Source organism: Emericellopsis atlantica, assembly GCF_019669845.1.
Source record: "Emericellopsis atlantica unplaced genomic scaffold F5Z01scaffold_23, whole genome shotgun sequence".
NCBI classification, from domain to species: Eukaryota; Fungi; Ascomycota; class Sordariomycetes; order Hypocreales; family Bionectriaceae; genus Emericellopsis; species Emericellopsis atlantica.
Genome location: NW_025764725.1, coordinates 312,084 through 334,826, shown reverse-complemented (window position 1 = coordinate 334,826; position 22,743 = coordinate 312,084). Strand labels below are relative to the sequence as shown.

The 22,743-nt window shown below is 55.6% G+C and overlaps 7 protein-coding genes and 1 non-coding gene across 8 annotated transcripts; 3 read left to right on the top strand and 5 right to left on the bottom strand.

The window, feature by feature from the left end:
- On the bottom strand, positions 1 to 1,185 carry F5Z01DRAFT_662002 (uncharacterized protein). Its single transcript, XM_046263916.1, has one exon. The coding sequence runs from the start codon at positions 384 to 386 to the stop codon at positions 135 to 137; it is 252 nt and encodes an 83-aa protein (XP_046116032.1). The 5' UTR covers positions 387 to 1,185; the 3' UTR covers positions 1 to 134.
- Positions 1,186 to 2,212: 1,027 nt separating this feature from the next.
- F5Z01DRAFT_t76 lies at positions 2,213 to 2,288 on the top strand. The gene has a single exon. It is a non-coding gene; the product is annotated as a tRNA-Val (tRNA).
- A 1,916-nt stretch (positions 2,289 to 4,204) lies between these two features.
- F5Z01DRAFT_661997 (uncharacterized protein) lies at positions 4,205 to 6,573 on the top strand. Its single transcript, XM_046263915.1, has 2 exons — positions 4,205 to 6,028; positions 6,083 to 6,573. Exons 1-2 carry the CDS (start codon positions 4,698 to 4,700, stop codon positions 6,390 to 6,392), a joined length of 1,641 nt encoding a protein of 546 aa, XP_046116031.1. The 5' UTR covers positions 4,205 to 4,697; the 3' UTR covers positions 6,393 to 6,573.
- Positions 6,574 to 6,622: 49 nt separating this feature from the next.
- F5Z01DRAFT_249866 (MRC1-like domain-containing protein) lies at positions 6,623 to 10,882 on the top strand. Its single transcript, XM_046258487.1, has 2 exons — positions 6,623 to 9,793; positions 9,843 to 10,882. Exons 1-2 carry the CDS (start codon positions 6,963 to 6,965, stop codon positions 10,813 to 10,815), a joined length of 3,804 nt encoding a protein of 1,267 aa, XP_046116030.1. The 5' UTR covers positions 6,623 to 6,962; the 3' UTR covers positions 10,816 to 10,882.
- A 417-nt stretch (positions 10,883 to 11,299) lies between these two features.
- Positions 11,300 to 12,756, bottom strand: F5Z01DRAFT_249898 (uncharacterized protein). Its single transcript, XM_046258488.1, has one exon. It carries the CDS (start codon positions 12,641 to 12,643, stop codon positions 11,453 to 11,455), a length of 1,191 nt encoding a protein of 396 aa, XP_046116029.1. The 5' UTR covers positions 12,644 to 12,756; the 3' UTR covers positions 11,300 to 11,452.
- Positions 12,757 to 14,934: 2,178 nt separating this feature from the next.
- On the bottom strand, positions 14,935 to 16,475 carry F5Z01DRAFT_661990 (formyl transferase). The gene is made up of 4 exons (XM_046263914.1): positions 16,071 to 16,475; positions 15,953 to 16,023; positions 15,785 to 15,900; positions 14,935 to 15,727 (listed from the first exon to the last, which is right to left on the bottom strand). Exons 1-4 carry the CDS (start codon positions 16,339 to 16,341, stop codon positions 15,067 to 15,069), a joined length of 1,119 nt encoding a protein of 372 aa, XP_046116028.1. The 5' UTR covers positions 16,342 to 16,475; the 3' UTR covers positions 14,935 to 15,066.
- F5Z01DRAFT_661988 (uncharacterized protein) lies at positions 16,476 to 18,353 on the bottom strand. Its single transcript, XM_046263913.1, has 2 exons — positions 18,030 to 18,353; positions 16,476 to 17,958 (listed from the first exon to the last, which is right to left on the bottom strand). The coding sequence occupies exons 1-2, from the start codon at positions 18,048 to 18,050 to the stop codon at positions 16,876 to 16,878; spliced, it is 1,104 nt and encodes a 367-aa protein (XP_046116027.1). The 5' UTR covers positions 18,051 to 18,353; the 3' UTR covers positions 16,476 to 16,875.
- A 527-nt stretch (positions 18,354 to 18,880) lies between these two features.
- On the bottom strand, positions 18,881 to 21,230 carry F5Z01DRAFT_626419 (uncharacterized protein; the record flags this gene model as incomplete). Its single annotated transcript, XM_046261479.1, has 2 exons — positions 18,881 to 20,786; positions 20,839 to 21,230. The coding sequence occupies 2 exons, from the start codon at positions 21,228 to 21,230 to the stop codon at positions 18,881 to 18,883; spliced, it is 2,298 nt and encodes a 765-aa protein (XP_046116026.1).
- Positions 21,231 to 22,743: the final 1,513 nt, after the last annotated feature.

The window sequence follows — 22,743 nt, the reverse complement described above, 5'->3', positions numbered from 1 at the left end:
TACCGCAACACATACCGCAACACATACCGCAACACATACCGCAACACATACCGCAACACATACCGCAACACATACCGCAACACATACCGCAACACATACCGCAACACATGTGACGGCTTTAATACGGATAACAACTATAACACGCGCCAACGATGACATATGAGGACGACTACGGCACACACGACAACAGAATATACGCAAATATACGCAGTATGGCCTTGAACAATATACCAGACAGACGCGAGGAATAACACACACGAGAGATAACACAACCGCGACAAAGAACGGGGATAACGGAGAGAACGGGGTGGTGCGCACGGCAAGCTATACCTTGACCTGAAACAAGCATGCCTCGGGACTAGACACAACGTTTCCGCTCGGCTCATCGATAAAAGGAAACGTTTCGCTTGCACAGGCCCGACTTCTCTACTTATTTCCAAGCGACCAAATCCCTTGGTGCGGCATCACTCACTGGTATCTGAAGCTCTGAACTATAGTCGTGAACACAATTTAAGGGCGATGTCGGCAATTCAGACAAGGAAACACGACAAGGCTAACATAAGTACGAAGCACAACACACGAGAGCTACCTTACCTATCTCACAACAAAGGGGTATTATGAAGAGAGAACGCGAAGCGTTGAATAAGCAGGAGTGGGGGTACCGACAAACCTGGACAATTGGCAGACTGCATCTGTTTTGAATCTCTGATTAAAAATTCAAGGTTTTGAATCTTGCTGACGATCACGATGTGTGGGCGTTCAAGACGCTTGGTGCGTGAGCATAGACTCGGGTTGCCGCATATTCTTGTTTTTTATGGAGGCCCTGGATGAGCTTGAAGTTCAAAATGCTTGGGAGTCTGGAATCTGGACCACCACAATTCACGAAACACAGGGCGCCTTCAACACAATACTCAAGTTAATATATCTAGCCTACATGGCGATTGCGATGATCACCGGGCGATTCTCTGCTACATCATTACGTAACAACTAATTATGAGCTAAGCTTCTGGGTCGACGATTCACTCTCGCCACGGTTTAGTGTGTGGTCGAACCTGAAGCTGGTTCACCGCCTGACTGACCTCAAACTACACAGGTCATGTACGTTCGAAGTCATTGAAATCCAATTGAGCTTTATATTATCTTCATAACTTAAAGGCCCATTTGTCGGTGTTTACATGCGGAGCCGCCCTTTGTAGCGCGCACAGAACGGAGTTCCGTTGTTATCTCGTTGGATAGCGTTCCTGTCCTGATAACCACGAGCTTGTCCTTCGAGTTGTCACCCTGCCTGAAACATTTCTTTGCTTTCATTGGCACAAATATAGTCGCAAATTTGAAAACATGACCGGGGATCGAGGCGCGCGTAGATAGATCCAAGGGATGTGAGATAGTTTCCGCTGTCGACCTCGAAATCCACTCGGCCTCGACCATGATACCATGAGTGATACATCGTTTAGTGGCAAGCCAGGCGACATAATCCGGGCTACACGACGGGACCTGTAATGTCCAGTTATAGGTAAGTAAGGAATGCAAGTCCCTAATGGTGGTTTCTGGGACGTGCGGCAGGAGGTACTATTGGTGACTGGACAAGTGCGATCTACCAACAACAACGACAATACTCGAAAGGGAGCCTTTGGCTATTGCGCGATATTTATGTATTGCGTGATGCCATATAAGGACAAGAGTCCTATAGTCAAGACACTAGCGAAGCATCGTTATGATCCGCGTGACATGAGCTATGGCGAGTTGTTTACATACATAATACAGCTAGTCTAGGTAAGTAAGTAGTTAGTTCGCTCAATGACAGCACTGTCTACGCGGAAGCAAAACACACAACCACAAAAGACTGAGCTCTACTTATCACATAATACTCACAAAAGCACAGACTCAAAATCAAGAACTTGTGAGATTGTGAGTATTCCTACGATTGACGTATCCCTTACACGTACGTACTCACTTCGCATTGTCAACTACACGCACAGCCACAGGAGCGCACCGTGCCTAGGATTAAGAGCCGCCCTCCAAAATCCACTACTATTAAGCTTTCAAGATATATCTTAGCTCCAAGGTAATCAGTCACACATGCACCATAATTGTTAGACTAGTCATCAACCCAAAATTTATCTTGTTCTGAATACACTGACTTGGTTCTACTGTCTTTAATAGAATGCTATAACATTTATATTGTAGTTCAAAAAACACCTTCATAAGCAATGGTTTCGTAGTCTAGTTGGTCTTATGGCATCTCGTTAACACCGAGAAGGTCCCCGGTTCAAGCCCGGGCGAAATCATCTTTTTGCTTTTTTTGAGCTTTGATATCTGGCGACGCTCTTTTTTCTCTGCCTGGTGAACTTTGAGAGCAGCTCCAAAGGATTGATCAAAATCTTCGATCAATTATTGGGGCTGTCCCCTGCTATTGCTCTCCCGTTTTCGAGGAGATACTCGAACCGATCTGTGAGTCAATACGCTGGGGTTCTCTTGATCTATCGTGGAAAATACGATAAGGGATTCCATGGTAATTGAGCACCGTAGGTAGGGGCTTCAATCGGATACCACACCCCTGCTTCCAGTCCTTGTTCCTGTCGAGATGAGTACCGTATCAAACTCTGCCTGCAGTTTTCACAAGCGTATTTCGGTCAGACGCTCTGCCCCGCTCAACTGCAACAGGCCTCAATCGAGCGACACCATGTCATAACCAACTAGACCACAGAACCGTGCTGTTTTGAACTGTTGAAATGCAACGGTTCGATCAGAATCTATATCTGTAACTCCTGGGGGACCTGAAAGACCATGCGCGGTCTGGTCACATCATTGGATGCCAAGACAACTGCCAGCACAGGATTAGAGCTTCAGTTACATCTGTATGCAGACTTTGGTATGTATACGATGGCAGTTGGGTCGTAGACATCATGTAATTGTTCGTGTAAGTGAGTACAGTCTCGCTGCCTGGGGCAGCCTCAAGTCTTCCACCCACACAGCTTCACACACAAGTTCGAGCAACGACAACGGGTAAGCTTGCTCAAAGACACGATAGTTCTTATTGTTTTGTTTCAATTTCTTTGTAGTACTTGTCACCCACCCTCAGGCAATGTCTTGCAGGACAATAACACACTGCCCCTGCCAGCCAACACACATCCTTAAAATTTTCTTGCATGTGTCCACGGATATCGACGAAACATCAATGCGCTACAATCAACTCTCTCTTAGACTCTCTCTCCATGATATACATGTATATAGAAGTATATACTTAGCATCACGTTCCAAGTAACTGCACCAGCTTTTACACACGTATTTCGGTCAAACGCTCCGCTCCGCTCGACTGCAACAGGCATCAATTGAACGCTTGTTGGCAACATGCCAAGCTGCCCAAAGGACAGCCGATCGGTTGGCACTTTTGTCATTGACGGATGCTTGGCAGTCAGATCATCAACGATATCTGCAGAGGGAAAACCGGGGGGTAAAGGCCTCACAGCCGACCATGCGTGGCCAGCTGTCATTGTAGCACCTTATTATTTCCAGCTGCACGTTCGTTCTTGGCTCAGGCTTATACCCTGATGGGGCCCATGGGGGCATGGAGGGGTTCGCAGCGAGTGAGGGGCATCCATAATATCTACGGATACGTACTACTAACGTTGATCGTTGTTTGACTTTCCAGTGCCTGGACCCTGAGAGTGGAGGGTCGTGTGAGTTCAACATGGCGTTTTGTCAAAGCCCATGTTCATTTGCTCCCATCATCTTGGCTCAGTGTCAGGTAGGAGTCCCAGGATGGAAAGCTGTCATTGACAAAGATACCTCGGAGTGTCGTGTCGCGTGCTCGCCCGCCCTCCACTGTCCAGTCCAGTCGCTCGCACCGCCTTCCGTGACATCCGACCAAGCCCGACGAGGCCGGCTGGGTGTCGCCAGCGTTCGTCCAGTCGACATGCTCATCTTACTGCGGCTCCAACCAGACAAAGGTCAGCGCACATATCGTGACTCCACACCTGCCGCAGGGCACAGTCGCTCGCGTGCTCCCGTTGGTGAGAAACGCTTGAAGCGCCATTAAATCAGTCTCTCGGTGCACTGTGATCGTACCGACCGAGCTAATGAAATGAGCCGGTCTCACCGCAACTTGCGGTTGCCTCAAAGAAGCGGTAATTAACGTGTGCCGGGCTAGTGTGACGCGTTCGGAACACAAAGGTTCTCCCAGGGCCACGATAGATAGCTGTGGAAGATGGATAAGGTACCCAAGATGAACCTAAAAGAGTATTTGTATCTGGGGTCCCCTCGCTCCAGAGCCCCTCCCCCTCCTTTCCTTTCCTCTCCTTTCTCCTTCAACCACTTCAAACAGCTTCAGCTCAGCTCCAGTCAATCGAACAACATTACTTGATCAAAACCTCCTTCTTCGAGACTCTGGTCAATCTTGTCCCATCTCACCACCAACGCCACCCCCTCCTCTACCTGAAATCGTCACCTACCAAGGATCGAGGCAACTGACCCTCGATCACAACAGTCGTCAAGACGTTTTCCAACCTTCTCAACTCCGTGCATCACCCGTTCGCCGGAGCCCGTTGCTCAGCCTCGCCCGGTGCAGCAGCGGACTCGATCGATACCCAGTAAACGGTCGTCCTTAACTCAGACCCGTACCATCTTCCTTGCCAAAAGGAAATACCAACCACTCTTCACGCACCACGTCAAACTCCCCAAGCGCCACACATCTCACAATGGCGCCTCACGCGGAAGAGCACACGGGCTCCACGAACGGGGCGGGCTACACCAGCGGTCACGCCACGGCCGCTGCTACCGCAGCCCCCCAAGATGCATTCACTGTCAACTCCCCCAACGTCACCTACACCGACGCCGACATCAAGTCCAAGTACACGTACCGTACCACCAAGGTCGAGGCCGGCGCCGACGGCAAGTACGTCGCCACCCCCCTCGAGACGGCCTATGACTTCAAGACCGAGCGCAAGGTCCCCAAGACGGGCATGATGCTCGTCGGCTGGGGTGGTAACAATGGTACCACCGTCACGGCCGGCATCATCGCCAACAAGCGCGGCCTCGTCTGGGACACCAAGGAGGGCCGCCAGGAGGCCAACTACTACGGCTCCGTCGTCATGGGCTCGACCGTCAAGCTCGGCACCGACGCCAAGACCCACAAGGACGTCAACATCCCCTTCAGCCAGGTCCTGCCCATGGTCCACCCCAATGACCTTGTCATCGGCGGCTGGGACATCAGCAAGATGAACATGGCCGACGCCATGGATCGCGCCAAGGTCCTCGAGCCCACCCTCAAGGCCCAGGTCAAGAAGGAGATGAGCGCCATGGTGCCTCTGCCCTCCGTCTACTACCCTGACTTCATCGCCGCCAACCAGGAGGACCGCGCCGACAACGTCCTCGAGGGCAGCAAGGCCTGCAACGCCCACGTCGAGAAGCTGCGCCAGGACATTCGTGACTTCAAGGCCGCCAATGGCCTCGACAAGGTCATTGTCATGTGGACAGCCAACACGGAGCGCTACGCCAGCATCATCGAGGGCGTCAACGACACGGCCGACAACATCCTCAAATCGATTGAGCAGGGCCACGAGGAGGTATCCCCCTCCTCCGTCTTTGCCGTCGCCTGTATCCTGGAGAACGCCCCCTTCATCAACGGCTCTCCCCAGAACACCTTTGTCCCTGGTGTGCTGCAGCTCGCCGAGAAGCACAACGCCTTCATCGGTGGCGACGACTTCAAGTCTGGCCAGACCAAGATGAAGTCGGCCCTTGTCGACTTTCTGATCAGCGCCGGTATCAAGCTGACCTCCATCGCCAGCTACAACCACCTGGGCAACAATGACGGCAAGAACCTGAGCTCGCAGAAGCAGTTCCGCTCCAAGGAGATCTCAAAGTCCAACGTTGTCGACGACATGGTCGAGGCCAACCACGTCCTCTACAAGGAGGGCGAGCACCCCGACCACTGTGTCGTCATCAAGTACATGCCCGCCGTCGCTGACAACAAGCGTGCCCTCGACGAGTACTATGCCGAGATCTTCCTCGGTGGTCACCAGACTATCTCGTGAGTCTTGCGCTTGGAAATTTTTTGAGAAGTGAAGCTAATAGTATCCAACAGTTTGTTCAACATTTGCGAGGACTCCCTCCTGGCCTCGCCCCTCATCATCGATCTCGTCGTCCTCGCTGAGATGATGACCCGTATCCAGTGGAAGGCCGCCTCGACCGACGGCGCCGCCACCACCGAGTACAAGAACTTCCACTCCGTCCTCAGCGTGCTGAGCTACATGCTCAAGGCCCCCATGACGCCCCCCGGCACCCCCGTCGTCAACGCGCTGGCCAAGCAGCGTGCTGCCCTGACCAACATCTTCCGTGCCTGCGTTGGCCTCGAGCCCGAGTCTGATATGACGCTGGAGCACAAGCTCTTCTAAGCAGCTCGGTTGGTCCTCGATGAGGAGAAGACGGAGGAGAAGACGGAGGAGAAGGAACACTTTCGATTCGAATGTTGAATGAAGTCTGTCGTTACCAAAAGATTGAACTACCCCCTTTAGTCAGATTGATGACGGCCTTGGCCGTCGGCATATGAATTAAACAATCTGCAAAATCATGACCCGATCCTACGTATTTTGATAATTAATGCCGTCGAAGACATGCAGCCTGATTGCTCTACCGTGCCACATTGAGGCTGGTGCCCTCAGCTGTTGTAATTGTGGAGACGCTGGATCAGTGGTGGCTGGTGCCGCCGCGGGTTGAGGTGGGGCTGTCACGTCGCGTCCACCCGCACGCCATCATTTGACGTGGATGCATCGCGTCGCGCGTCTTAAAGTGGCTGACCTTAAACTCCCCACTGCGCCCTCCACCTCCCTCGTCGAATGCTGTTACTGATGTATTATCTTGGATTCTGCATTTCCCGACTGCACTTTTCTAACAATATATCCATTGCCTTTATCTTCCTTTAGCTTGATACCCTGCATCGTTTCTCCTCCTCACGTCACGCCAGAATGTCGACGCCCTCCTCCTCACCCGCGTCGGACGCGGGCTCGCCTGACCCATTGACGCCCAGAACCAAAATCAGAAATCTCCTTGCTGCCATGGGTAGCAAGAGCGACAATCAGGATGCCACATATGAAGCTCAGTCGCCGTCGAAACAGCCCACAGCCACCGCATCAGAGTCATCAGCAGAATCAGACAGTGACGCCAACTCAGATGAGGAGATCCGACCAAGAGGGCGCCTTGCTGCCCGGATGCAGGCTGCTGCCGTGAAAGTCTCAAAAGAGAGCCCAATTGGCTCGCCATCACAAGCCAAGACGTCCTCAAGAGGCTCTCCACCAAAAGACCTTGACCAGGTCGACGACGACAATCACAGCGACGAGGATCTCCCGGTCCTACCGCGGCGTCTATACCGCAAGATGCCTCGCGAATCGACTCCAGAACCCGCAGCCACAGAGGGGCATGTGCGGTCCAACAGTCCCGGTCTCTTCGTCTCGTCACCAGCTCAACCCTCTCCAGCGAAATCTGCACAGCTCGATTCAGACGAGGAGCTCCCTGCCACCAAATCCGACCGATTCAAGGCCCTCGTGGAGCGCAAACGCGCCGAAGCTCGTGCGAGAGAGGCCGCTGACGAGGCAAGGAAGGCCGAGCGTCGCGCTATGCAAGAAAAGCTCGCGTCGGAGATCAGCCAGCTCGAATCCGACGATGGAAGTGGCTCGGGTGGTCTCACCGACGACGAGGGCGGCCGCAGACTCACGCAGGAGAACCGAACGAGTCGCAAGGCGAGCAAGAAAGCCATCGAGGACATCAATCGCGAGACACAGCGGATGCAGCGAAGCATGCAGCTTGCACAGGAGGCCAAGACCAGAAAGAAGATCTCAAAAAGTAGCTTCTTGGAGAGGTTCAACATCAAGCCCACCGCCGCACCGGAACCCAAGGTCTCCAGCTCGAGTCGTCCTGGGTCGCCGGAGGGTGATGATGTAGACATGGAAAACGACGGGACACCACCAAGCTCGCCACCTCCCGCCGATGCTCCCAAGGACAAGGCTCCCGTTGAGACTCTGGTCCCCAGTGACGATGAAGACCTCCCAGATCTAGCCAGCGTCATTGCCTCGCAAGACAAGGGCAAAGGCAAAGCTATGGCAACTTCCGAGGTGACCGAACCAACAAAGAAGAAGCAAATCCGCGTCAAGCTCCCCATGTCCTTGGGGCAGAACATGGTCATGCTCGACTCGGACGATGAGCTTGAGATTGTGCGTCCGGAGAAGGACACTACTGCCACGCTCGCCAGCAATGTGGTTCCGAAAAATCAAGTTCCAGGGCCCCTCCAGATCATTCAGGCGCTGAGCCGACCTAAATCCCCCCAAAGAGGAAACGTTCGCAAGGGCCAGCCAAAGGGCATGACTGCAGGTCAGCTCCAGGTCTACCTCGCTGGCAAAGCCAGGGAACAAGCTCGAAAGGCGCGCGAGCGTCGTATGGACATGCTCAAGGCGCAAGGCGTTGTCATACAGACCGCGGAGGAGCGTGAGCGCGAGATGCAAGAGGTGGAGGACATTGTGGCCAAGGCTCGCGCTGAAGCTGAGCAGATTATGCGACAGGAGCGTGAGGAAGCCAAGAAGGAGAGGAAAGCTGACGGCAACCATGATCCGCTTGCATGGGATGAGAGCGATGATGAACTTTACGAAGATGACGCCGAGGACGCGGATGCCGAGCTATCGGCCATGGAGTTGTCTGGGTCCGATGGCGAGGACGAGGAAGAGGAAGAGGAAGACGAGGAAGAAGAGACAGAGGGTGCTCTGATCGACAGTGCGGCTCAGCAAGGCGAATCCGAAGATGAGGAGCTGGATGCGGACGAGCCCGTCGAGGCTGTCACAGAGGCACCTAGCAACGTTCGCCGTCGGGCTCGCAAGCAGACAACTATCCTCTCAGACGATGAGGACGACGTTCAAACGACACCACGGCCCAAGTCAATGACCCAGGTCACACCCACGATCCCCAGCACGGCAACTCCCAACGCGCCAAATTCTGTCCTCCGGTCCGCGAAGAAGTCCTTCATTCCTGGTCTTCCTGTCAAGGGACCAGCTGGTCTCGGGTTGACTCAGATGTTTGCTGGCACGATGGACGATGACAGCCAGGTGCCGCCCAGCCAGGATGGCCCTACGCAGTCTATGATGCCAGACTTCGACACATTCCCCGACTCCAACTTCTCGGCTACCATCGAGGCTTGCACTGCCGAGAACACTGTAGAGCCTGCCACACAGAGAGAGGACACTCAGGCCTATACGCAGGGTATCTCCTTGAACCTCGCTGGCTTTGACAGCGCGATGCAGGACGTACCAGGCACCCAGTTATCAGAGATGATAGAACCATCACAGGATGTGGGCATGCGACACCACACACCCATCAAGCAACGCTTCTTTGACGCTCCTCACTCAACGGTCGACACTGTCGTCCCTGATAGGGAAGAGTCGGCGCAGCAAGACTCTCCCCTGGTCCGCAGAGGCCGACTTCGTCGCAAGATGGACGCGACTGCCCCCGAGGAAGATGAGCTGGTTCCCACCGCAGTAGCCGCCACACCTGCTGAAGGGACCGCCTTTACAGCCTTGAAAGATGCCGCCCTCCAGGACAAGAAGAGACGCGCTGCTGAGGAATTCGACCGCAAGAAGAGCAAGGCCAAGGAGATGATCGACGAGAATGCCGAAGAGTCTGAGGACGAATACCAAGGCCTCGGTGGATACGATGGCGAGGACAGTGACGATGAGTCGACAGCTTCCGTCAAGGACATGCTGGATGACGCGGCTGGCAACAATACGGGCGAGCGCGAAATCGCCGCCTTCCATGCGTGAGTTCCTCTTTGAATTCAAGATCGACCCCTTGCTAACATTTTGCAGCGATCGTGAGCGCGCCAACGACGAGCAGCAGGTTGAGCAGCTGTTCAAGGACGTCACTCGGGGCATGCTGCGCCGCAAACGCGGCGCTGACTACGATCTCTCGGACTCGGATGATGGCGGCGAAGCCCGTCGCAAGATGAAGCGTCGCCAATTTGCCAAGATGCAAAAGGCCTTGTTCGCAGACGAGCGTGTCAAGAAGATGGCCGAGAACCCTGGCAACAAGGCCTTCCTCAAGACGATTGAGGATCGTGACAGTGACGATGAGATGGATCTGATTGGCTTTGTTGAAGAGCCCGCTGAGGAGGACTCGCAGAGTCAATCCCAAGAGGCGGCCAAGGTCGTTGTCCCTGACAGCCAGCCACCGGCTTCCCTCGCCCATGCCACGCAGCAGGACGGCGCGTCTACGCACCCGAGGCGGACGAAGCACGGCCGAAAAGCGGCCCACATTGGCGATGTCCGCCAAACGCTGTCGAGCCTCATTGACGATGGCCGCGAGGGCTCTGTCGTTCCTGCTACCGATGTCGGCTCCGATAGTGACGACGAGTCGCGCGGAAACAAGGAGAACCAGAACCCTCGACGGTCGAGCGGCATCGTCGACAGGATCAGCCTCAAAAGGGATTCGTCAAGCGCATCTTCGACGTCAGGCTCTCGACTGGCGTTTGGTGCCTCCTCGTCTTCGTCGTCGTTCAAGGTGCCTGCTCTTCTGCGCCGGGCGACCACGAACTCGTTCAAGCCGACGGGGAGCACGGCGCCTGCCACGACCACATCGTCTGGCTTTGGCGACGATGCAAAGATCAAAAAGGCGGCCGGCAAGAAGAGCGGCGTCAGCTCGCTGGCCAGCGCGCGGGATCAGAGTGGAAGCAGGGCCAAGGTGGAGGAGAGTGAGCGTAGAAGGGAGCTGCGCAAGGCAAAGGGCGCAGAAAGGAGAGTAGGCATGGTTGGTGGCCTATTGGGCAGAGGTTCATTTGAATAAGGCAGGATGAGCAGTGTGTGCTGCTTTTTCTTGAGAGGTCATCTGGTCGGAGTATGGCATGCTGTCTGTTGGACATGGTTTTCTGTTTGGGCGTTGGATAGGGGGGTCTGCTGTTTGGCGTTTGGGTATCATGTCATGAACACATGAGGGAGTCAAGCAAAGGACATGTTATAAGCAGGCCAGCACCAATGACACAATTGAACAACAACTGATTTCTGCAGCAAGCAAAGCTAACTGCATCCATGCCGCGGCAGTTGTGTCTTAGACAGTAGCGGACCAAGACATTGTATGTGAAACACGGGTCGCGAGTAAAGGACCACATGTACAACATATACCATCACTTGTTGGAGACCAGCATGTATTAACGAAGGCAAATCAATTTCCATGCAAAGAGAGATTCAGATCCAGGGCAGGCCGTCTATATTGTAAAAAGCAATCATATCCATGTTCCCACCAACCCTAGCGAGCAATTACAACACCAAACCACCAAGATCGAAAGTATGGACAGGCCGAAGTGAAAGGGTAATAAACAATATGCATTAGAAGAGGAATAAGATCCTAAATACCGATATCCAAGATATACATCCTCTCCACGCCGCTCCTTGGGCAGAATCAGCACGTTGCTAGTGCCAGTTTCTTACAAGAAGAAAGCGACGGCAGCGACGACCATGAGGAGCGAGGAGCCCATCTTGACAGCGCCGGAAACAGGGGCGCTCTCAGTGGGCTGAACGGGAGCGGTGGGCTTGGTAGGCTCGGGGATGGTGCCGTTGTTGGTGGGCAGAACGGAAACCAGAGTGGTGGGCTTGGGCTCCTCGGCAGGGCAGTCGGGGTGGCCGGGGCAGACGGGCTGCTCAGGGGTCTCAGGCTGCTCGGGCTGGGCAGGAGTCTCAGTGGGCTCGGGCTGCTCAGGAGTCTCGGGAGTCTCCGTGGTCTGGGGCTCCTCGACGGGGCAGTCGGGGGAGCCAGGGCAGACGGGCTGCTCAGGGGTCTTGGTGGGCTCGTCGGCGGGGACGGTGAGTGTCTTGGTGATGGTCTTGGTACCGGTGGTGGTTGTGATGACATCAGTGCACTCCTCGTCGTCACCCTCACCAGGCTGCTGGGGCTCCTCGGTAGGCTCAGCAGGAACGTCGGTGACGGGGCAGACGGTGGTGTAGAGAGGGATAGTCTCGGTGACAACACCACCCTTTCCGGGGCAGTCAGGGACATTGTCGGGGCAGTCGGTAATGGTGCGGGTGGTGGTGGTGTAGACGGTGGAGGTGGTCATCTCCGGCTCCTCGGCGGAGGTGGTCATCTCAGGCTCCTCAGTGATGGGGCAGACGGTGGTGTAGATGGGGATGGTCTCGGTGACAACGCTGCCCTTTCCGGGGCAGTCAGGGACATCATCAGGGCAGTCAGTGACGGTGCGTGTGGTGGTGGTGTAGACCGTGGAGGTGGTCATCGAAGGCTCCTCGGTGATGGGGCAGACGGTGGTGTAGGCGGGCACGGTCTCGGTGACGGTGATACCACCAGCGGGGCAGTCCGTTACGGTGTCGGGGCAGTCCGTGATGGTGCGGGTGGTGGTGGTGAAGACGGTCGAGGTTGTCATGGGGACCGAGGAGGTGGTGATGGTCATGGAACCATCCTGAGCGCTGGTTGTGGTTGTGGTGGTGTTGCCCCAGAAGGTGCTGGTGTGCGAAGGCACCGTGTTGGTCTCCGAGGCGATGGTGGTTGTGGCGCCAGCCTCGGTGGTGGTGGTGGTGCTGTTGAGACCGTTCACGAAGTTGAAGCGGTGGGCAGTGGCACCGGTGGAGAGGGCCAGGGCGGCCGCGGCGAACTTGTACATGGCCATCTTGAAAGAATGTGTGTAGTCTGATAAGAGACTTGTAAAAAGAGTGTGATGCTTGACGACAAGGTCAGCTGATTACGGCGGGCGACAAGGTACGACTTGTAGTAACGAGAGAATCCGCGTGAGGAGAAAGGAGAGGGAAAAGGCCTCGTCCTGGTGGGTGGTGCTCGCTTTTGAGAGACGGTCTGGCGGATCGCACATCCAGCAGACACCCACGGCACACACCTCATCAGCCGCTTCCTGCTGGCCTGCAGGCTTGCTGCGCTTGCAGTTGAGATATCATCCCAAGGCCCAGATAGGGGCTGGTCGACAGGGATGTCGTTGAAGAGATTGAGCCAGGGGCATGGGAGGAGGGGAGGACAGCGTCCAGTCGCGTTAGCAGATACATCGAAGCTGCTGTATGCCTGGTCAGCTGAGGCGTATCTCCCTAACATCTGTAGAAAGTCCGCTAATGCAGGAACCATGCGTCCCGTCCACTTTGGGTTAAAGTAGGATGGGTCATTACCCACGCGTGTCCGCAGTGAAGAGTCACTCGTCCGGGCCCCGAGCACCAGCTCAGATCAAGGCTGGCTGCGATTGTGAACACGCCGCGGGAGAGTCGATCGATGTCACCATTGCAGAGTTTGCTGGATGAATCTTGGCTCGCCGCTCCCACCCTCGATACACAATAATCGATCGCGGGGCTCGTATACCTAGAGGAGCGTGGTGGCGATCAGTCGACGGCTATCTCGGTTCACACAAGGTCGCTGAAGCTTAATAATTGATGTTCCCTGGTTCCCAGAGCCAACAGGCAGGCGGCCGGATTTGCCTGATCCCGAGCTGTCATTTCCCGTCGCGAGCATTGTAAGCAGCCCCCTGACGGCGCCTGTCAGCAGTAATTTGGTGGTGCACAGTCCGCTCCAGGCCCTCCACCTGGCTTGTACAAGTAAAATCCCAGCCTTATCAACGGCGACTGACGGTGCCTTTAATACGCTCGCTGAGGGTGTCCGTAAGCCCTGTGTGACACGGGAGAGTTCTCCGGCATCTATTGCAGCCGTGCTCATCTCTTCCGGTAGCGCCCAGCTGAACAGGAGCTGAGGCGGGCACAGCGGGCTGCATGGCGTTCGATAATCCGAGAGGCGCTGTGGACAAGCTACGACACGAGGTGGATAGCGACGACATAGCGTAAGGTAGGGCAGTGTCTGTTTGCTCGCTCGCTCGCTCGCGGTGTGGAGTGGTGGATGGCGCCAGAGAAACGAGTCCAGTCGGTGAAGGACCGTGAGGTCCTGCTGTGGTGATCGTGGTCGTTGCGAGTTGCGACCTGTGCCGTCGTCGAATCTGGATTAGCGCTAACGCTGCTTTTGTTCAGGCGGCCTCAGCTCGGATGACCTTTCATTCTTGCGGAAGGGCCGCTCAGCCTGGCTCGGTCTAAAAGCGGCACTACTCATATCCACACATTTGTCAAACAATGGACGATCTTTCGGGTGACGAGCCTGCATCTTGTCTACCACCGCGATTAGGGCAGGAAATATGGAGACTGCAGCGGAGCATATCCACCCATGAAAGGCCGCGGCCTCAAAGGCACCGAAGCTTCCAGGAATCCAGGCACAAAGGCAAAAGCAGCAAGAGTGGATCTCGCGTGCAGATCGTACCTGCATTGTTCAGAAGTGAGCTTGCCCTGGCCCTGTGCCTGGACTGTTTGTGATGAACGTGCAGCCAACCGCGCCTAACAGGGAAATGGCCGAAGCGTGCCAGGGTGTGCGCGTAATATGTGTTGATTGAAGCCTCCGGTCCAGGTCCAGGTCCTTCTGAGGGCGATTGAGACGCGTCTTTGCGCGCAAATCACACTGACATGGCCTAAATCCTAAATGGTATCACTTCTACACGCCCGCCCGCCCGCGCGTCGTGCCAATTTCCACTGCATACACACGTTCCCTAATCAGGCGTCAACTCTCACCTATGCTTTTCTCGGTTGCCGCATGCATCAAACTCGTCTGCCGTGAATAGGTAGTACTAATAATAACAATCCCATCCACATTACGGTGTATTAATACAGTCTACGACTTGGCATCTTCAACGCCCTTGAGATTGGCAAAGATTTCCGCAGGCATCCCCGGTCTTGGACGTTTCAGGCTATACGATCCAGTTTCTGGAGACCACGTTTTGTTTACGACGTTCGTTTCCACTCGCCTTGGCTCAGCGCCTTGGCTCAGCCCTGTGAAACTGTTTTTGCTCAAAGCTTATCTGTGTGCGGAGTTCAGACGTGAGAGTGCGAATGCGTGCTGCAAGTGAGGTTCATCAAATGGTCTTGGACTGATTGGCACTGCAGGTCGAAGTCGAGGCCACCCAGGCATGTGTACAGTTGAGTCTGATATTGGCTTGTCAGCACAATCTTATAGGTACATACAATATATACAGTGGGCAGCCAAATATATAGGTCATCGACATCATGCGTCCCTCACCAGGAGTGAGCGCACCACCATGGCAGCATCCTTCTCGACTTCAGCTTCCAGCCTGCCTCGCCGCACTCTGACCCATACCCCCCTCCCTGTCAAGAAGTAGACACTGCCGTCGTCCCGGTCCACAACCACCTCTCTTCGCACCGGATCGCCATCACCATCATCCACGGTGGCGACCATGCCTCTGGTGCCTTGCACCTCTGCCGCGCTGACAGGTCTCGCATCGTGAAAGATGACCCGCTTTCGCTTGCCCTTGTTGGTCATCGCGTTTGTCCAGATGGCCCTTTTCATGACCAGCCGTCTCTGCCAGTCCTCGGCGGACCAAATGTCCCATTGTATCTTCAGGTCACCCGGGTATAACTTGGGTGCGTGGCGGAGCCCATCTGCGTTCCGCCAGCCGGCGTTCTCGTAAGGGGGGACGTGTAGACCGTCTCGCAGCCCTTGTACCAACATCTCTGCACACTCGATGCCCAGTTTCCGCGTAGTCAAGGATAGGGTCGGGTGCGCAAGAATCGCTATCCCCGGCGCAGGGGTCTGTGCGAGGACCGTGCCGTGATCAAAGGTCTTCTCATGAAGCGTCTGGAGGGAGACGCCGGTATGAGTATCACCTTGGAGAACAGCGTGATGTATCGGCGCCGGTCCCCGCAAGCTGTAGCCAGTCAACATGTCGTTCTGGCCGATCAGATATACATGGGAGCCTAATTACTCTGGTAGAAATGATGGATGAACGTTGAGCCCACCATATTTCGCCTGTCGCAGCAATCGTGGCGGGACGAACAGTCCAAACGACACGGCGATGATGAGATTGATATCATCGGGCATCTGTATCAAAGTCAGCTTGCCAGTCACAAGCCCATTCAACCACAACACTCACATGCCACCCCGTGAATGTCGGAATCTGGTGGCACTGCAGCCCCAGACTCGCCGCCGCTTTCTCGCATGGTACTCCTGTCATCAGCATCGTTCCTTAGTCGGGGCGAGGATCGACCTACACTCCACCTTTGTCTTCAACCCTCGACCCGACGCCTTTGGGGGCAGCACGCCTACTTCGACCCTCTCAACCAACTCTGGATTGTGCAAGGACTCCGTGTGGACGGCTTGAAGCGCTTCGACGCTCACATTGTCCGAGCCGCAGAACAGTATCCGCAAGGGGTCACTGAGCTTGCCGCTTGTTGTGCAGTAGTGGACACGTCGATGGGACGCGATGGACCATGGTTGACGAGATAAATGTGCGAAAGAACGGCTTATATGTTTCAAAATCATGATAGCATGCCTTTGTCACATGTTGATGGTGTTTGTGTGTTGAAAGTCGCGAGATGTGAAACTGTCGCGCTTCCTTAAATTGGGATTATTGCTATCTTCTATATGGGTTAGTTGCATAACAACCAACCCAGGTGGTAACCAGCAATGTGTGATACACTGATTCACGACATAGAAAATGGTAGGTCATTAAGAAGTCAAATTCTGTATTCATTGTGAATCTTCTAGGCAGAGTGCTGCCAGCCAGAGTTTGCAATGGACCACCAACCAGCCATGGCACAGGGTAGCCAGAGACCACAGACAAGTGCGTGACAGATCAAGTCGATGGATTCGTAAAGATGTAGCGCCGACCCATGTGTCTTTTAAATCAGGCAAGTATATCTAACCCCAACAGCCTGACGCATGCTCCATGAGGCAATGCCAACGTTGACACGTCTGTAGCACCCGTGTCGAGACGAAGCTGCAGCCAGAAGACGCCACGATCCGGCCAGACCAGGGGGAGCTCACGACTGACAACAAATATCGACCCAGACTAGACTAGACCACCATACTCCAGTCACAGTGCACCTCCCACCTCTCCCCCTCCATGTCAACACTCCAGCCCAACCGTCCCACGTCCACGACGCTCCCCTGCGCAACGGGCGCGCGTCTGCCCAGACCCGTCAGCTTCCCCTCGCCCGCGAGCACGATTCTCCTACCGTGCTCATCGCGGACGAGGTACATCCTTCGACCCGCGCGTACCTCCTCCACCCGGATCGTGGTGCAAGAGGAGGAAGTGGCGAGTTCCTGGTCCTCGGACTTGATCGCCGACAGCATGGACTGGACCTCGGCGGCGAGTCCACCCGTCAGGTACCGTGCGCCGCGCCTCTGAGGGGAGAAGGCGGCTGGGAGACCCGGCGTGGCGAGATCAGGATCAAGGGGCTTGAAGCGCGGGACACGTCGAAATGTCGGTTGCTGCGCGTCTCTTCTGGAGGGGGAGCCGGCGGAGGACGACGACTCGGCCCCCGAGGAGGGTTCCTGGTTCTCGTTGAGGTCTGAGTCGGTGCTCGTTGCTTCATCCTGTTGCTGTATCGACGGTGGACTGAAAGCAGGAAGAGGTGTGATGGATAACTTTCGCCTCTTGGTGTCTCGTTCCATGGATGGAGAACTCGACGATGCTTCGTCATTGTCGTCGTCGTCCCCCTCCTCGCTGACAGCGTCGGATCGTGTAACATCGTCGACGCGGCCATCATCTGGATCGCTCCCATCTAGATCGTCATCCTCCATCCGGGCGTTACCAGGCTCCTCGACATGCGAACGAGGAGAGCTCGACGCCTCAATGGCATCCTCCTCAACCTCATCCCTCTCACTTTGCTCCACAGAGCTCACCTCGACACGCTCGTCTTCATCGTCGACGTCTTCCACACCTCGCTGTTTACCCTGGGGGAGCGCCAACTTCAGAGGCGCCACGTTTCGCGCGTCATGAACTGCACTGGCCGTGGACGGCGGACGCTGCACAGACGTGGCGGGGGCTGCTCGCGCTGAGGAGGACGGGGCCTGGAATCGAGGCGTGGACTGGAAACCCGCGGTGCTCTGTTGCTGATTGCGCTTGGACAGGAGGAAACGACGCGGCGTCGGTGTCTATAGGCAAACGCGTTCAGTACATATAGTTCAAAAGCCTACGGCCAAGCCAAGAACTGGGAGGCACGTACACTTGGTCCAGGAGGGCTCATGATGAAAGGCGCATTTTGGTCGCTGGGCAGCGGGGACGTCGCCGTCGTCAGCGGCCCTCACTGCTTGTGATCCAGTATCGTGATGGCCGTGGTAAACGCCGCCGGCATTGCGAAATATGTAGGACACTTGTGTGTTGTACCGATTTTCGCAGGCTGAGGTGATGTGAGGTGAGAGGTTCACAACGACTCACCTCCAATTGAAAGGAATGCAGTGGCGGGGCGGCCCGGGTCGACGAGCTTGGAGCCAAGAGAGCATGTCATGTCATCATATATCCACCACCAGGACGAAGCATCTCCCTTGCAGTCGTGCGAGTGCAATCATTCAATTACGCGTTGCTCTCGTAGCTCTATCATGATATTTGTGGTACATATGAACAAGAAGAGGTGACTGAAGACTTGGGCCTTCTCAGTTGAGGGCCCGACACACTCCACTCCAGTCCTCCTCCTTCGTCTACTGAGTCAAATAACGCCAGGCTGTGCATTCCTCCTCCCCACCTGCTGCCGTCGGGGAACATCAAGTCCTTCTTTGGCAGATTCTCCTCCTGCTGTAGTATGTGCAATGTGCCGTCGTGTGTAATTAAATTTGCCAGAAAAAAAAGTGACCATGGACGTTGAAGTGGACAATCAATCAATCCCCTGGACTGAGAAGTAGTAAGGGCGGGGGAAGAAAGGGTATTCGTGAAGAGATGCAAAATGCTTGCAAAAGCATGCTCACGCCAACTAGGGGCGTCGCGAAGAGGGAGGGATTCGTGAGCGTAAGGTGAATTCTGTGCGTATAGAAAGATCCGCGCATGCATGGGTCAAGGGGTCTGTCTGTCTGGTTGCTGGCATTAACCATACGCCAGCTCAAACCCAGTCTCGTACCCATTCGACGTGGGCTCCGACTCCTTGACCGGATGCAGCATGATCGATGGCAGGCAGGGCCTCCCGTGCTTCTGCTCCCATCGCTTGCCGCCAATCTTGGTGTCGACCCAGCCCATCCAGTTGTTGAAGAGGCGGTTTGGCGGCTCGGCGCGGTAGTACCAGGTCGTGCCCTGGTAACGGCGCTCGCGGCCCCAGCCCATCGGCGAGCCGTAGCCACCAGACTCGCCCTTTTCGCCGGGGTTAAACCACTTGTTCAGGAACTCGCCGTCCCAGTCGCGGTCCATGAAGATGGGGTGAGGCGCAAAGACGGCCTTGAAGCCGTGGTGGAGGGCGACCGTCTGCGGCGTCATCTCCGAGGCCACGTGGTTGCCGCGCATGTTCTCGACGTGCATAATGTCCAACAGACGCTTGGACACGCGCGAGTGGGTGACAATGGTCGTGCGGCGGGGGACGTCCCAGGAATGGTGGTTCGCGTCCGTGTAGCCCCAGACGTGTTTGCTAATGATCCAGTTGCTGTTGATCGGGTTGAAGATGGGTCCCAGGGTGATGACGTCCGCATCCTCTCCGACACCCCATTCGTAGTTGTCATCGCTGGGCGACTTTACGGGGGGCTTAGGGCCAACGGGGTTGACAAAAGACAGGTCGAGGGGGCCCCAGACGGTGTCGTTGCCGTAGCGCTCCTCAATGTCCTGGCGGAAAGTTGTGTCGTAGTCACCGTGGTACTCGGGGATGTACCAGCGCTCGTTGCGCTCCCAGAGTCCCTTGCGAGGCTGCGCGGCGGAGAAGTCAGACAGTCTGTTCAAGATGTCGTAGTGGTGTCCCGTGAAGCGGAAATCCATCTCCCAGTTCCAGATGAAGTCGAACTGCGGGTGATCGTGGCTGAACTTCTGGACGGACAGCCATTGGGCTGTGTGGACGCTCCTCTCCTGCTCGTCCTTGAGCTCGGTGTAAATGTTCCACACCACCTCGTCGTTCCACAGCACAGTCATGCCGTGGAACTCGGGGGGCACGTTGTCGTGCAGGACGGCCTGGTATGTCTCAGGATCATTGAAGATGCGAAGCTCCTTGTCCTTGACGTGAACCAGTAAGAATACCTCGTACTCGCCACCCGACTTGAGCGACAGCTCGTTCACCATGGCGCGGATGAACTGCTTGTCATTCTCGGTGTAATCCTTGCCGGTGTAGGCACGAAGAAGCACTGCGGTGCGCTTCTCAGGGACGACATCATTGTCATCAGCCGCGTCGTCGGCGTCATCAAAGTCAGCAGGCGCACGGCCGTTGACCTCGGGAACCTCGGCCTCCGTCTGGGGAGAAGACGAATCCCTGGCCACGATTTTGTCGTCGGACTTGGCCGTCTCGGGGTAAGCGTTGAGATATGGGTTCTTTCGGCTCTTGTTCAGGTCGTATCGCTTGGCGTTCTTGTGAACACAGCGACGCTGGAGATCGCCCCAGTTCACATTGTCCCAGTCCACAGGGACGAACTCGCCGCCAACCTTCTTCATCTGTTTGGTGAATCCATAAGGTCCGAGACGTGTCTCGCGTTCCCAGCAGAGATTCTCGTCGAGTCCTAGCTTGTCGTACGAACCCAACTTGGGCGCCGGGAAGTCTTGAGGGGTGCCCTTGAAAACGAGCAGGTCCTCAACCAACTCGCCGGTGGCACCATAGCATGGCACGTATGGTGCCCGCTTGGAAGTCTTCCAGGCGTCGCTGTTGTAGTCGGGGAAGGGGTTGAAGCGCACGGGGTGCTCGTCGGTAAAGGTGACATCGACATCCGGATCTTCGCGCAGCCGGGAGGCAGCTTCCTCGGTACGGTTTTCGCGGTAGTCTATCGTTTCGAGCGTGTTGCCGTAGATGAGGTCAGAGGATGGGAGACTTGTCTTTGTTAGTAGAGCACGCAGCTGGCCAACCGGGGGCCGGGACTCACTCTTTGGTCGTCTTGTAGGCGTAGCGCCACAATGTCCTCAGGTCCTTCTCGTGCTGTGTCTTGCTGATATCACCAGGCTCTCTGTGCTTGCCGTCCCGTTCGTACCCGGGTTCTATATCATTAGGATCCTCCTCGTCATCTGGGTCTCTCCAGCCCTTGATGTCCTCAATGCTAATGTCCCAGGCATGCTTTTCTGAGGGGCTGGCATCGGAAGCATCGCCCTTTGTGGATTGCTGGCCACTTGGAGTAAACTGTTGACCCGCGGTGCTATCGTGGGTGAACGGCACGACGTGGAACTGGGGCCCAGAGCCACTGAACAGGATCCAGTACGTTGTGACGGAAGCGAGGGCGATCAGGAGCAGAGTCCGTGGCCGGGCCCGAGAGCTGAGCATTCGGCGACTGTGTGGGTTGAGCATCTTTTCCATGTCCCGCTCGTCAGGCGATCTCGGTGGATGAATCGCGAGGTAGGACAGTCGTCGCAAGCGAAAAAAGAGAGAAGATGACGGAAGCAGCGTGTTTAGCAATGGAGCATGCTGTCCCTGGATATCAGCTCAAGAAAGTTGAGGGGAGAGCGCGGCGTGGCGGATGGTGGCGAAGCGAAGGTTGGCGATGGCGAGGAAAGCAGGGACCTCTGTCGAGTTGTACCTTGGCCTTTCCTGTGCTGTGCGTTGGTCGTGAGTACCTGCGCAGGCGAAAGACAAGGGCTGGTGAGGATGGCGGCAAATGTGACACTGAGATAGGCTGGTCGTGTTGCACTGTTGGTGGTGCTCACAGATGCAACGGCGGGATATCTGAGCGTCTGTCAAAGGAGTGGCACGACTTCTGTCAAAGAAGTCTGGTCGGTTGGATCCAGTCGTTGCGCGACGTCAGTCGTACAGGGAAAAGATTCAGGAAGAGGGGGGTGAAAGGTGGAAAGAGAAGAACCTTCGAGGCGACGCGAAAGGAAGCTCCTGGGAAATTGAGGGACATGGACCCGGTGTAGTGGGAGGTTGGCTAAGGCAAGGCACCTTGGAAGAGAAAAAGTTCGAGGCCTCTATCTGACGGGAGATGGGAGGCGTCTGGTGCTTGGCCTTGGCTTCTTTAGGGGCGTTTGGGGGCAATTAGGGGTAGCCTCTGCCAAGTTGGGCTTAGCGACTGGGCCTGTGCCGGTGGAGACGTGGCCGCTATTTCAACGACTGACTGGCGACTGGAGCTTCTGGACAGTGGACTGGCCCTGGAGGCCCGCCTGGCCCGGCGGGCCAGCTGCAACGTGGGCCTGTCGATGATGGTGGAGTTGAGAAGCTTGAAATTGAATCACCGCGATATTAATGATGGGTGGTATCAATGAATCGCGAGTATTCAAGCGAGCGACAGCAGAGCAACAAAACCCGCAGTGATTACAGTTCGACGGCTCGCTGACTGGTGTTATCTTCCTGATTCTCTGCCGTCTGTCCAAGTAGTCATACGCGACTGATTGTCGTGATCGGCCTACAAGCACGCATCACATCATCGCCCTGGCCCCTGGCGGCATGCAGATAAGGGAATTTGAGCCATGAATGATCAGAAATTACCGTAACCACCCCGGCAAGAATTCACAAATGCGAGCCGAGTTGCCTGTCCAGAAAGCTGCAAAGGTGTCGTTGACACTTTCCCACCGCCAACATTGAATTCATCGTCGCACTCGTGAGCAGCTTTCTTCGTCTCTGCCCACCGGCAGTCCATCCAGGAACTCAGGAGGTCACCGACGATCACTGGAGCCCGCGGCAATTTCACCACCTCCTGAAATCTGGACCCGCCGTGCTTCGACGCGCGTGCTGTCGATCGCAACACGGTCTCCAGCCTCTCACAGCATCACATGCACCAGCTCTGAACACAAACGAGTAAAAATAAAAATCATGGTGATAGTTTGTGTTTCTGCTGTTTCGA